The following is a 14,054-nucleotide window of genomic DNA, read 5'->3' as shown; positions in this document are numbered from 1 at the left end:
TTCTGGTAGGGGAATGTACGTACATACCTACATTTTCCGATCATTATTGTTGTTGTCAGACTAGAAAAATTTTAGGAAAAATTCAAAGTTTTATTTATGTACATCTAGGTACTCGTATGTAGGTAATAAACTGTAACTGAACCTGCTATTGTTAAAAGGGACTCATTCCACTTTTTTGAGGTATGAGTTATGCACGAGGTCGTACTCTATATAAGGATAGACGCATCTTTAAAATGTGAATTCAAAACTCATATTTCACAAAAAAGTTGATTTTCTCATTTTTTAACATTAAAGTCGATTTTCTGGGCAAACGGTACATCCTACAATAAAAATAGTTACGCAAAATTGTATACGATGAAATTTCCTTTCAGAAAATGTCATGAACTTTCGGACTGATTACAACAAAAAATGAATGTTTATTTCAATTTTTCTGATGGAAAAACACATTTTTTTTTCGATGACGATTAAAAGAGCACCATAACAAAATATTTTGTGAATATATGTGTGTATAAGTGCAATGTGCATAGAATAACTTTTTTTTTAATTTTCAAAAATTGAAATTTTGTCAAATTTGAAGATAAACTCTTGTGTAATTTTTCAAGACGAGCAAAAAAATTTAATTTCGTGAAATTTGAAAGAGACGAAAGAGCTGGAAAGTGGAAACGATAGTTTGTAGAAATTTTGGAATAACCTCGAAAATTGGTTTTCCTGTAGAGCCTTCAATTTTAGAGATAGGCTATTTTGTGAGAGAACTTTTTTTTATTCAGTGTACTTTGAAAAGTTGTACCAGAAACCATGGTCAAAAATGTTTTTTTTTTCAAAATGCGTACACCCTTGCCCCCTCATTTTCCATGTTATTAGACTTATTTCAGAAAAACCAAAGTCCGAATTTCAGCTGCAAGTTGTTTTCCCAAGTTCAACACATACCTAGGCGAAACATCATTTGGAATTTCGGATGATCGGATCGAGACGGCGGCGACCAACAGTTCTGACGGTTCCCTCTAGTAAGTACGACATCATAACATTTTTGAGGTCTTAGGATCAGATTAAAATAGTTTTTTTCAGTGAGAAGGGAGAAAGGAAAAGTTTACTCAAGCATGATCAATTTGTGTGACGCATGATTGGTTTTCGAGGTCAGAGAATTTGAATCACGAGTGGATTATTTTCAGGTGGGAAGGGGGTGATATCTGAATAAAAGGAAGGAAGAAGGTAGGTGCTTTTACGTCATTCGATCAGTTTTCATTCGTAGTGATTATCGTGATGATTCACGGCTAACTTATCTGTCCCGGGGTAGTTGACGTCACTAGGCTAATTATGTAGTACTTGCCGATAATTAAACAACGTAATGATGTAAAAAACAATGCATTTACGTGTTCGCGGTTCGCGCAGCCTAATTTCCCACCCTCACCAGTTCCCCTACCTTCATTTTTCAAAGCTCCGACGGCTACGTTATAGTGAAGAGAGCACAGCTAGCTTCAATCGTTTTATTTCATTCGTTCCGTGTAGATCTACCTCTGTAATACGTTATCTATCGTTTCTACAATAATTGTCTGTGTCTCTTTCAGATAACAAACAATGAATTGAAAATTGACCATAATCTGCTGATAAAGGTCTTCTCTTCAACCAGCGCAGCAGCATCATCGATCCGATCACTGATATCGTGGTACCATCGTTCATTTTACTACTGTTGATTACATAGCTTAAGTACATAGATACGTTAGACGTTAGAACTCGGCATGGTTGCACGTGAATTCATTTTAATGATTTTTAGCAAGAAATTTCTGTGATAGTTTCCAACGTCAAGTAATTTTTTCACGATCTTGGCGCAAGATGACACCGTGTAATTTTGGAAATGTGTACGAATAGATGTTTTTTCTCGTGTACCTGTAAAGAATTGTTTCTTTTGCTTCGAGTGAAGGTGAGTACCTATACCTAGTTATTCTTTCTTACATGCATTCTAACAAGGTAATCGTTTAAAAAGCTAGTCTAGCAATTGTAGTTCTCGTGGTCAGCTACTCAGTCAGCTATTTATTTTGTATTTGAGTTCTCAGTTCTTTGATCATTTTTTAACGGATGTACGCATGATACCTATATTCATTCCTATACTTTTGTACCCTTCTACCCTCCGCTTTTATAGAAAATTTCAATTCGTTTACCCACCTCCCACCTACAGGGTGCCCAGAAATATCGAGTACCCCTAAAAAAGTTTTCTATCAAAATACTTCGGTTGGTCACAGTGAATGATAATAATGATAGCATATGATTGGTTGTTGGACTGGAGAGATAACATTCCACCAATCATATGCATCTATTTCACGTTGCCAACCTATATTTTTAATTAAAAACTCTCTTAGGGGTACTCGATATTTCTGGGCACCCTGTATCTACTTATTTGAATTTTCTTAAAATAACGTAGATACTTAGGTAAGGTTACGTAATTTCAAGAATCCTAAAAGAGAGCTTCGAGGGAAAAAAGTTTTTCATTGTTAAAAATATTGTTAGAAAAAACTATCAAAGATCAAGTTGTTTCGAACGTGTTTATTTTTACTTTTTTTTGTTGTAAAAACTTTCAGTGTTTTTTTTTTATTTTTCGTTTAAAACCTCGCCATGTTTCACACGATGTAGTTAGTTTCTTTGTTGCAATCTTGATGAAAACAATACCCGTGAATAAATTGAAATCAAGAATTGAAATTTTGTCAACTTTGATGAAAAAAGCGTGTTCTTTATTGGAAAAAATCGTAAGATAAATAAGTTGTCTATCTTGAAAATTGAAGGGGCAAAATACGTTTTCCAAAACTGAGAGCCGAAGTCCAATTTTGACCATGGAGGTTGGTAGTACTTTGAAAAACGAACAAAATTATCTATCATATCATATGAGATCATGACTTTTTGCCTCATTTTCAAATTGAAGAGACTACAAATGATTTTCAATTTCAAAAAAATCGCGATGAAAAAATAAAATATTCAGAAATGAATACTACCTACTTCGTAAAATAATAAACAAATTTTATTATTAGCATTTTTTACTTACTATAAAATTTAAAAAGTTTTTGAAGGTCACCAATTTTCGATTTGCTAAAAATTTCATTAATAATTCACCATTTTCAAGCTTCAACAACTTTTCAAATTTCAGAGTTGGAAAAAAATGATCATAAGAAAATTAAATTTGTTTATTTTTTGACGTAGGTAGTGTTCATATAATAAACGTATGTATTTTGCCCCTTCAGTTTTGAAGATAAGCCGCACCTTCACATAAACTTTTTCCTTAGTCGTGTCGTACTATCTCATACTCAGTTGTATCCAAATTTGAAGTTTGTACCACCACTCCTCAAGACACCCTAAAATTTCCGCCGAAAACGTCATCAGTTTATGGTCTTGGGTAAAAAACGTGGCGGCCACTACTAATCTATTGCCAAATGACGTATTTGCATACCCGAGATCTAGTTCATTACCACCTCCTGTCAGCCGCCATGTCTACAATTACGTGACTTAATGTTTATTTTAATACTTCATGGTTTTTTGTTGCTTAAAAATGGTACATACATGTAAATCACTTTAAAATGCAGTTTTAAACTCGCGTGGTACAACCAGTGATTGAATCTTCACTTTCAACACGAATAGGTGTCAAAGAAAAATTGCATTTTTTAAAAATGTATTTGAGCTTCAAAATAGGACGATCACGAAAATAAAAAAAAATAAAAAAAAATAAAAACTAGATCTGTACTTCTCAAGATTTTGTGGTAATTTTTCAGAAAATTTGAACCCTGAAAATACCTCTCTTTTTTTGAAAAATTTTAGTGCTAATAATAGGCTATGTTTTCACTCATATTGAAAGCGAGCCTCAAAATGTAATAATATTCAGAATACACAATATTACGAAAATTGTAAGGCTTGATAGAGTTGCAGTTGTCTAATTGCCTAGTGTTATTTTTTTTATTTTTTTGAAAGACCTAAAAAAATCTATCATCATTATTACTGGAGAAAAATGTATGCTCTTCAACTAATTAATTTCTCATTTTATTTTTGCAGGATTCTCAATTTCCGTGAAAAAAGGAAATTAAAATTTTAAAGATTTTATTAGGTACATTCAATTAGTTTTTGAGAAACCTTGGAAGATTTGAAAACAAATGGAGGAAACACCAATAGTGTTGGGCAAATTCGCGAATATTCTTTTTTTGCTTGCGCATGCGCAAGAATATGCGCATATTCTTGCGCATATTCCGCAGATTCTTTTCAAAAAATTAGAAAATTATTGCCTAGTTTAGAGATAATAGGGAAAAGGTTTTGGTAACTTTCAAATTATTGAGGAAAATTGGAAATTTATAAAGAAAAGTAGTTGTAAAACTTGTAAATTGTGGAAAATTGTAGAAAAATCTTCAAATTTTTTGAAAAAAGTCCCGATTTTTATTTTTTTGAGAGAATATTCTCCAAGCGTTTGAGAATATTCGCGAATATTCGCGAATATTCTCAGATTATGCGCATTGAGAATATTCTCAGGCCAACACTAAACACCAATTGTTGAGTAAGTAAAGGTATACCGTTATAATTTTCCATTTGTATTTCATTTTCGTGTAGTAAGTATAGGTAATTATGATGATTAATGTTTCTTTAGAATCTTTGTATTGTTTTTGTTTTTATGACTTTGTAAGTTGATATTTTTAAACCGAAGTTACCAAAATTGAACTCAAGTTGAGTCAATTGCTTGATAGAGATAGGGGATGGAATTTGGAAATTTTTCGATTCTATTCTACCAAAAAATTAATTTTTTAAAAGTGTGATGGGTTTTTCTTTGAGAGGGAGGTTTTGTTTTAAAATATAGGGTTGCCTGCAAGTTTAACTTATTTGTTTTTCGTGCCTCTGTCTTCTTAAAAAATATTGTTTTAAAAAGTCAGGATTAAAACGAAAATTGGAATAACCTATTTATTTTGGTATTTTTGGTCTTTTATGGGGTGTTTGATCACTTACGAAATCACACCAGCATTATTCTATTTTTCGATCGGCAATCTAATGATTTTGGAATTTGGATTGTGGATTGGAACTTAAAGAATTATATTATTACATTGATTTAAAATTCTATTTCGGATTCAAGCCTGAATGAACGAGAGGATCCAGGATATTGTGTATTAAATTTTTGAAGAAAAAAAAACACAAAGTGTTTGCGTTACCAAGCAAGCAAAACAAAACATCCCTTTCACTAGGGAATTATGGGCTATTGCAGAGCAAAAAATGGAGGGAATTTTCGCGTTTGTGTTTGTGTCACGTCTGACGCATGAAGCTATGCAATGCAGTGTTCCTACTTGTACGGAAAAATCCGCATCTGTCCGGATTTTCGAGATGTACGGATTGACTGTACGGATTGCCGTACGGATATTTCAAAAATACGGAAAAAATACGGATTTTCCATCTTTTTACCAATTTTTTACTCATTTTTATAGAAATTTCATCAGAAAAAGTATCAAATCATGAAATCATCAGAAAATTTTGTTTTTTGAAGCATTTTCAGGTGGTTTTGAATGCAATTTTCTCAAAATTTTGGCCCTCGCTTCGCTCGGGCTGTGTGTTATTTTATGCCTCTATTTTAAAAAGGCAGTAAAAAGTGGAAATTTTTCAATTTTTTTCAATTTTTACTCGCATTTGGGCAAAATTTTGCTGAAAACTGCCAAATTTATTTTTGGGCAGTCAAATTTTTCATTTTGGCGCTTTTTGGTGCTTTATAAATCGTAAATTGGCGCTTCGACATCTCAAAAACCTGGCAACACCCGCCGATGCACCAAAAATGCACACCTTGGCCTTTTGAAAGTTGAATTTTCATTGCTTATGTTAGTTGTGTTAGATCAAAAAATGCGCTGTACGGATTTTTTTACGTACGGATTTTTTTTTTCGTTGAAAATACGGATTTTTGCGTTTTCGAGGTAGGAACACTGATGCAATGCGTAGTGCACAACCAACGCTGTTTGATTCATGATAACACAACAAAATAACGAATTAACGACGCTTTTTAAATTTCTTCAAAATTATATAGTTTGCTCGAATTATTTTACAATAAGAAATTTTTTGCTGCATCGTTTGACCAGTGAGCCAGTAAGCTGATGACTGAAATTTTCCAAATGGATCCTTTTGAAAATTTAAAGTAAGTTGTATTTCAAATAGCCACTTGTGCGCGTCGTTTTTTTTCTCCATAATGTAGCGTTGTATCTATTATTCTCTTCTCTATTGTTTACACTTTTCATGGATGATATCCTTATAACGTATATTTTTTGTTGTATGTTATTATTTTAGGACAACGAAAGGTCATTTGGATACTTGCATACAAGTATGTGTTCAAGAGCATCTCATTTTAAAGGATAAATTCGAGAAAATTCAAATATCCTCTAGTAAAGTCTGTGAAGAACGCGAGACGCTGAAAGCTAATTTAAACTCGGTCAATGAAAGAAACCAAGGATTACAAAAAGAACTTATTTCTGCGAACGAGAAAAATGAAGAACTACAGAAGCAACTCGCTGCTTTTAATAAGAAAACCGAAGAACTACAAAAGCAACTCGCTGCTTTTAATAAGAAAACCGAAGAACTACAGAAAAAATTATCTGGTTCTCAAGAAAAAAACACAGGCTTACAAAAAGAACTAACGGAGTCGGGATCGTTATTGAACGAAGCATTGAATAAAAATGCCGAATTGGAGACGACGCTGAACGAAGCAAAAGTCGAAATCAAAGATGTTAAATCAAAACTCACTTTGGCTCAGAATAATAAAATGAAACTCGACAAGGAATTGCATCTCGTGCGTAAGAATTTGTCCAGAGTTGAAAAAGAAAAAAATAAATTCAAATCAATGTACGAAACTCTACATAAACAACTTCAAAATATGGTGGGTTCGTTGAGTAAACATACAGACAGTGGTTCCGAAAAGACCGCGAGCGAATGCGAAGAAGTTATTTTGAGTAGCGATGACGAAGGTGTTCCGCGCCCTTTTTCAAATGGTGCACAGTGCGATGATAAGAGTATTTTAGAGATATCGAAAACTGCTGCTGAATCGACTCCTCTGGTAATTGATGTTCGAAGTCCTCAGAGTAATTCTCCACTCTCACCTAGACGAAGTACTCGTACAGCTAGCAGAAGTCCCGTTTCTACAGATTTGATCGTTTCGAGAGATTTGTCGAAATCCTTGGTTGCATCAACGAGCGGTGAGTATACCCGAGCTGTTTGATTTTTCTCGAATTATTGTTGTTATTTGTATCTATATGAATTGATTTTGTTTCGACAGATGAAGTCAAAGGTAATCAGTCTTCTGCAAGCGCGAATCAAAGGGATACTCGGTCCACCGCTCATCATAGCCCAATTTCTCCAATTTCAACGCGTGGTAATTATTCGAGTATTTTATAATTTCAATTTAGCTTCCATTGGTCGTTCATCTAATCACAAATCTGTTCGTTTTTCAATAGCTTTTCAAGGAGCTAATCGTGCAGCTTCTCCTGTCTCGTTTGCAAGCGTAAAGATACCAAACCGACCTAATCCGACAAGTGCAGCAATTTCGCCGAAAGGAGATGCTCGTGATGGTAGTCGCAGTCCTATTGCTTCAATACTTAAGCCATCAAGTACCCCACCGAAAGCTGTGTCTGTATCGACAGATGGTACGTATCATGATTTTCGTTCATTTTGTGCTATGATTGATGTATTTGATAATCTAACCAAAAATCTTTGCGGTTTTTTTTTCGGCATTGCAGCTGGAAATCGCTCGTCTTCTAGTTTGGTAGCGGAGGCACAAAGTAGACCTATTCAAACGAGCCCTGTATTTTCTCCGAGAATTACAAACGTACAAAGTAGACCCAATCTTGATCGTCGTAGTCCTCTTTCTTCGATTCTCAAGACAGCTGCGCCTTTATCGACTGAAGGTATTTATTTTTACTTCTTTTTGTACTGTTTTCGGTTTGTAAGTAGACCTATCTAAGTGGATGGTTGTTCGATAGGTACTCATGGAATTGATCGATCAGCCTCTCCTGTATCATTTGCAAGTAGACTTAATCAAACCACCGCTCCGGTCTCGCCAAGAAAAGATAACCGTGATGGTCGCCATAGTCCAATTTCTTCCAGCCTTATCATATCTTCGCAGAATGCATCCAAAGCGGCATCAGCTTCGACTGGTTGGTGATATGATGATTATTATTACATAATTTGTACATGTGCTTTGCTTCATGACACGTGTGTTTTTAATAGGTAAAGACGAAACCAACCGTCCTTCTACTCCTTTGATTGTTCGCTTTCAAAGCAAACCTGACCAAGAAAAGAATGTAATTACGCCTCAAAAAGTATCTCCTGTTTCGAATACTATTACGCCAGAAATCCAATCAAAAAGTGTACCTGCTACAACTGAAGGTATTTTTCTTGACTTAAATTTTTAAGCATGCATTTCTATAGCTGATACATTTTAAGAATGGTTTTAAAATTTACAATATTTCAGCAGCGAATAAAGAAACCAGTCCACCGTCTCCTGCTTTAATTCGAAATAGTCCACCTGCGGTTACATTAGTTTCACCGAGACCTGAAACTCGACATTTACTACGTCGTAGTCGTAGTCCTATTTCTTCCATCCCTACTACATCACGAGACCAAAATAATGCTAAGCCATCATCGACCAATAGTAATTTATATAATTTCAATTTGCATTTATTTGCTATACGAATGTATTTTAACAACTTTTTTTCCATCATAAAGGTGTTTCAACTGTTGATAATAAATCAAATGCACCATCTACTGCATCGACACAAAGCAATCAAGCAGTTACTCCGGTTCCACAAAAAACAGATTCTCGGGATCTTCGTCGTAGTCCGATTTCCATTTCATTTGCATCTCCTCAACAATCAAAAAACGAAAATGTCTCAACGAATGCAGGTAAATATTTAATTTTGTAAATTGCAGAAAACGTTGTTACTCGTATTGTTACATTTCGTTTATTTCTTTTTAAATTCCTAATCCGATGGTATTACAGCAGGTAACAAACAGGACAATCGTACCTCTTCTTCGGTGATTACTGGTGCACAGGATGATCGAAGTATTGCTACTACAACACCGATCAAAGATCAACGTGGAACCGATCCGATTCCGAGCTCTTCTTCAATTGGATCTAAAGCTTCAGGTAATACATTTATGTCATAATGAAATTTACAATACCTACTTCGATTTTGACTCACGAGTTAGTATGTATGCCTATACTTGTGAAGTGCAGGCGAATCTTTCAATGAAAACGAAGCAGTGAGAATTGTCTAAAAATGATAAGATTTAGAACGTGATGCTGGATTGAAAAGACTAGCTAAACTCCTAAATAAGCTATCGAAGCTAATTATCGATATTGTATGGTATTTCATGCGCTGATACAATTTTTTTTCATCATGAGGTTCCAAAATCGGAATCAAATTTATTGAAAACTGCGCCACAAATCATGATTATTTCGATTTTTTGGAAAATTTGATTTGGGGGAAGATTGCGTTTTTTGCTCCCAAGTCAGGGAATTTTAAAAATAAAATTTTCAGAAATTGATAAATCAAACAAATTTTACGCTATTTCTTGTAGGAACTTTTTCCTTTGTTAATTGGTTTTGTCGGAAGAGGTCATTTCAAGGGCTCGCACTTTGTGAGCAGTTACTTTTAACGTACATAGGTAATTAAAAATGACCTTTTGGTTACTTTTTCGATACTTATTATTTTGGTTACAAAAGTTGCTTTCTTTTTTACAAATTTTCAAAAAAAGTATTTTTTTCATTTTTCCAACACAGTTACACTGTCTTCTCAACTAAGTTTTGTTTTTTCATCAGAAATTGCTGAAAAGCATCAATCTTCAAATCAAATCAAATCAACTTTATTTTTTGCAATGGGCAGCATATGCTGCATTTACAAAGTCAACTTATTTGCTAACAGTACAGGAAATAATAAATATATATATAAAAAAGAAAGAGAAAAAAAATACAATTCCGAAAAAGTCCAACTCAATGTAGGTACATACTAAAATTGATTTTTACCAAAATTTATATGCAATTTCGCTTCTTTTTTTTTTACCAAAAATCCATTTTTAAAAAAAATTGTCGTTTACTAGAATTGTTGACATAGTTTCTCTTTCTGTTAAAAGTAACAAAAAATCTCGTTTTTGCTCAATAACTTCTAAAAATTGATGTTTTTTGAAAAAAATTTCAGAAGTTCAATTGTTTTCCAAAATGTGTCCGAAAGTCTGGCTTTTCTGCCAAAAATTGTCAATAAACCGTTCTTTTGTTAAAATTATGAAAATTTTTCACTTTTTCAAAAATTAATTGTTTTACAAAAAATTTCTAAAAAATCTTGCCAATTGCTAAAATTATTGCCAAACTTTTGCCGTTTGCCTTCAGTAACAAAAAATCTAGCCTTCTATATCTATATGGCCGAAAAACCTCGTTTTTTACCAATAATTTCTTACAATTGTCTTTTTTTTCAAAAAATGTTAAGAATTTCATTTTTTATTTTTTCTAAAAATTGTCCTCAAGTTTCGCTTTTTACCAAAGTTGCTAAGTCCTGCCTTTTGTCTTAAATAACTGGAAAATCTCGTGTTTTACCAATAATTACTACATATAACTTGTCGGTTTTTGCAAAAAATTTTAAAAGTTTCCATTTTTTCCCCCTAAAATTGTGCAAAAGTTTCGCTTTTTTGAAAGAAATTGTCATCAAGCGCTTCTTTTGCTAAAATTGTAAAAAATATTCACAATTTCAAAAATTGGAAATTTCATTTTTTTTTCAACCAAGTTGTCCAAAAGTCTATCTTTTTGCCAAAAATTGTTTTCTTTTATCAAAAAGTTTGCTAAAGTTACTTACCTCCTTTTTTTTTGTTGAAAAAAAATGTAGGTATAGCATTTATAGCCACGAACCTTGCATTTCTCATATTGGCTACCACTTGAAAAGATCAAGAATGCGTCTATGAATCACTTTTAAGAACACTAAAGTAGCAGCAAACATTGAAAAATCTGTTTAAATAGGTACCTATCAAAAATGACTAAAAGTCCGAAATTTATTTTAAAGCATTTAAAAAAGCATGTCCTAGAGCTTTAGCTTTTGCACTCAGGAACAGAATTCAGTGTTTAATGGGGGGGGGAGGGGAGAGAGATCTGTTGATTTATTTGATTATTTCAAATGGTTATCCCTAATGAGAATCGTTAGCTCTTGATTCAGTTCTCATCTCAATTTTTCGTTTTTGTTGATAGGTGATAAGAATCCTGCTGTTCAGTCCGGTTCTACTCCTGGTGTACGAATTACAGTTGAAATGTCGTCAGACAGCAAGACAGATTCAACTTCAAAAACTAAAAAAACGTCTCCCATCAACGCAGGAAAACCATCTACTCTGCCAGTTCTGCCTTCTTCTCTCGATACCGGAATGTGTTCTCGTTCGCCTAAAAGAAATGAATCGGCCAATGACGACGAATCTAGACCCGAAGAACTGATGCCTTTGTTGTTTCCGGGATTACTGAATACCCCGCCCGAAAAGGAATCATCTGGTGCTGAAAATATAAATACAGCTAGTTCGAGTGTATTCGCCTCAGACGACGATGCAGAATCTTCATCGACTATTTCGCAATCGGTTTCTAGTACACTGTCTAAATTCAGTACTCAGTTCACAGCAGCTGGGCTCGAGTATCCCAAAGTTTGTTTAACTCCTATCAAGGTTTCTGAAGAGCTGCTGGCAAGTATTTCTCGTCTAGGGAAAAAAAAGTAAGGAAGCTTTTAACCTGCTATGTAAGTTTTAAGAAAATATCTAGTATTTTAATTTGATTAAAATTTCCAGGAAAAATCCATCTCCTGAAGAAGGAACAAGTTCGAAGAAACGTAGGAAATCCGTGCCAAGCGAACCCTTAAGGAAAATTTCTCCTCGCAAGATCAAGCAAAAAATGTACGAGGGATTTATTGTGCGAGTTTAGTTCGCATTTTTTAATCACAATTTTTTTAATGTTTACTTGCTTACTTCCTTCTGTCCCAGAATGTGTTTTATTTGTAAAAAAGAAAATCGCTGTGATGATGGGTATTGGACTGATAGGGAACTCGATGAGCACATTTTGAATTGTCACCGTTATTCGAATTATGTTGACCTATACCTAAGATGTCCTTATAGCGAAGGAGAATGTAATAGGCACTTCAGATTATTAAAAGCACTTCGTGAGCATGTTCGAATGCACCACCAAGGAGAAACTTTGAGTTTACATAAAATGGAACGGTACGACGAGTAATTATTCTACTTACACATCAAATAATTCACTAATTCTATTTTTTTCCTCGATTTTTTTCGTATTTATTTCATCAGATTATTGTCCTGTTCGAATTGTTCACTATTATTTACGTGTAAAACCGACTTGAACCATCATGTTCTTCGGAAACACATTGGATCAAAAAAATCTGCGAAATCGCCCAGCCATTCTTTTCAGCAAAATTTGGTTGCTGCAAGAGACCGAAATTCGTGGCTAAAAGATTTGGGAAAAAATTGTTACACGAGTCATGATGAGTAAATGTTCAAAAAGAACGTAATTCATTTTATACTCATCATTTTTACCTATAATGATTACTCAGTACTGTGAATTTTGTTCCTCAATGTTTTAATCCTAATATTGTTATACTTGAATAACCCAGGTACGTAACTGGTAGGCTAGTGTTATTTCTAGTTTTATTAAAATTAACTCGAGTGCTCTAGGTACCTATTATGTATTATCGTTGAAATGCGTTTGTTTATAAGACAGTTTTTTCTACTGCTTTTTTGTAATGAATCCATCTGCTATCAACGTTTATAATTTTTTATTTGATTTTGTTTTTTTGTACTAAATCGTGTGTCTGCATTTGACTTACTTAAATTACGAATAATAAGACCTATAGTTGAATCGGTGAGAACAGAAAGGGGCCAAGTCCATTTTCGCAGTTTTTAGGAATAACAAAAAACTGCAGATTAATTCGAAAATCCAAAATTTTTGCTGAACATGCTTGAGGTCATTGAAAGAGAACCCCAAGACACAATTTTTCTAAAATTTCTCTTGAAATTGCTCGGGCACGGAATGGGACTTGATTCTAAATCTAAGTACATCATTTAGACTGCTATCTCGTTTAAATTGACCAAAAAAAACCCTTGAGGAGTAAAACTTTTTGCCGAAGTTGTTAATTTTTTCGTCTTTTCTCATTACAGAGATGAACTTGAATTTCAAAAAATGGTCTTCTTGAAAATGTTAGTTATTTTTCAAGGAATTCAAAAAATGTAACAAAAAAGTCATCAATGCGGACCCAGCTCTTTTCTGCACCCAAATACCACGTTCCCGGCAGTTTTGCGGAAATCTGACATCACCAGTCGATCCGCCGTATTTCAAAACCCACATATCCGTGACAAAAAAATTCCAAAATTGTGACTTGGTCCCTTTCTGTTCTCACTGATTCAATTCAACTTATCTGTTTTCTTCTCAATTTACAGTTATGAAGAGGATATCATTCTCGCTTTATCAATTTTTATTCAAATTTTACTGATTGTACATTTAGTAAGACGTAGGTACTTGCTCAGTTGCTTAGTTGATATGTTTCCGTGTATTATTTGTTGAATTATTTTATAAATATTATGTTCGAAAATTCCAAATTAGCAATTCCCATTCGCAGCGTTTTGACATAAACAGATTAGACACTAGGAGTAAGTAATGAAAAACAAAACACCTAAAAGTATTATGTTTTATAATTAATGAAAAGTAAGTTTAAATTTTATTTTTAAATGTACAAAGTTTTATGCAATTTTTTGTTTGTTCAACTTTTTTCACGGGTAACTTTGTGCTTTACTCAGGAAAAATTTAGCGTCATTTGATTTTGTTCGTTTGTTGTTTTTTCAAATACCAGTACCTGAGTATTGACAGTATTATTGTTATTTTTTATTTCGAATAAATTTAGTCATCAGACTAGATGGGTAATACTTATGCTTTTTTATTATTTTTATTTTGTATTCCAGATGCGAATAGAAGATTTTTTACCCAAATTAATGAGGTTTCTGAGGATTTGTTCTAGTTTAATAGTGTTTTTATTCTGAGAATA

General features: G+C 33.5%; 1 protein-coding gene across 3 annotated transcripts; it reads left to right on the top strand.

Annotated features, from left to right (window-relative positions):
- The first annotated feature begins 1,465 nt into the window (after positions 1–1,465).
- LOC135835672 (mucin-17-like) lies at positions 1,466–13,935 on the top strand. 3 transcript variants are annotated; one of them, XM_065350045.1, is made up of 16 exons: positions 1,466–1,918; positions 4,030–4,522; positions 6,023–6,130; positions 6,280–7,181; positions 7,262–7,357; positions 7,440–7,628; positions 7,722–7,889; positions 7,965–8,138; positions 8,212–8,370; positions 8,459–8,635; positions 8,710–8,886; positions 8,984–9,130; positions 11,216–11,720; positions 11,794–11,898; positions 11,986–12,219; positions 12,307–13,935. In XM_065350045.1, exons 3-16 carry the CDS (start codon positions 6,090–6,092, stop codon positions 12,506–12,508), a joined length of 3,276 nt encoding a protein of 1,091 aa, XP_065206117.1. In that variant the 5' UTR covers positions 1,466–1,918; positions 4,030–4,522; positions 6,023–6,089; the 3' UTR covers positions 12,509–13,935. The 3 variants fall into 3 exon arrangements, with proteins under 3 accessions (XP_065206117.1, XP_065206115.1, XP_065206116.1); XM_065350043.1 differs by having other exon boundaries at positions 1,467–1,918; positions 8,456–8,635; XM_065350044.1 differs by lacking the exon at positions 4,030–4,522 and having other exon boundaries at positions 1,467–1,918; positions 8,456–8,635.
- Positions 13,936–14,054: the final 119 nt, after the last annotated feature.

This window comes from Planococcus citri, chromosome 2 (genome assembly GCF_950023065.1).
Source record: "Planococcus citri chromosome 2, ihPlaCitr1.1, whole genome shotgun sequence".
Lineage (NCBI taxonomy): Eukaryota > Metazoa > Arthropoda > Insecta > Hemiptera > Pseudococcidae > Planococcus > Planococcus citri.
The sequence above is the reverse complement of the archived record's forward strand: the minus strand, read 5'-3'. Positions and strand labels throughout refer to the sequence as shown.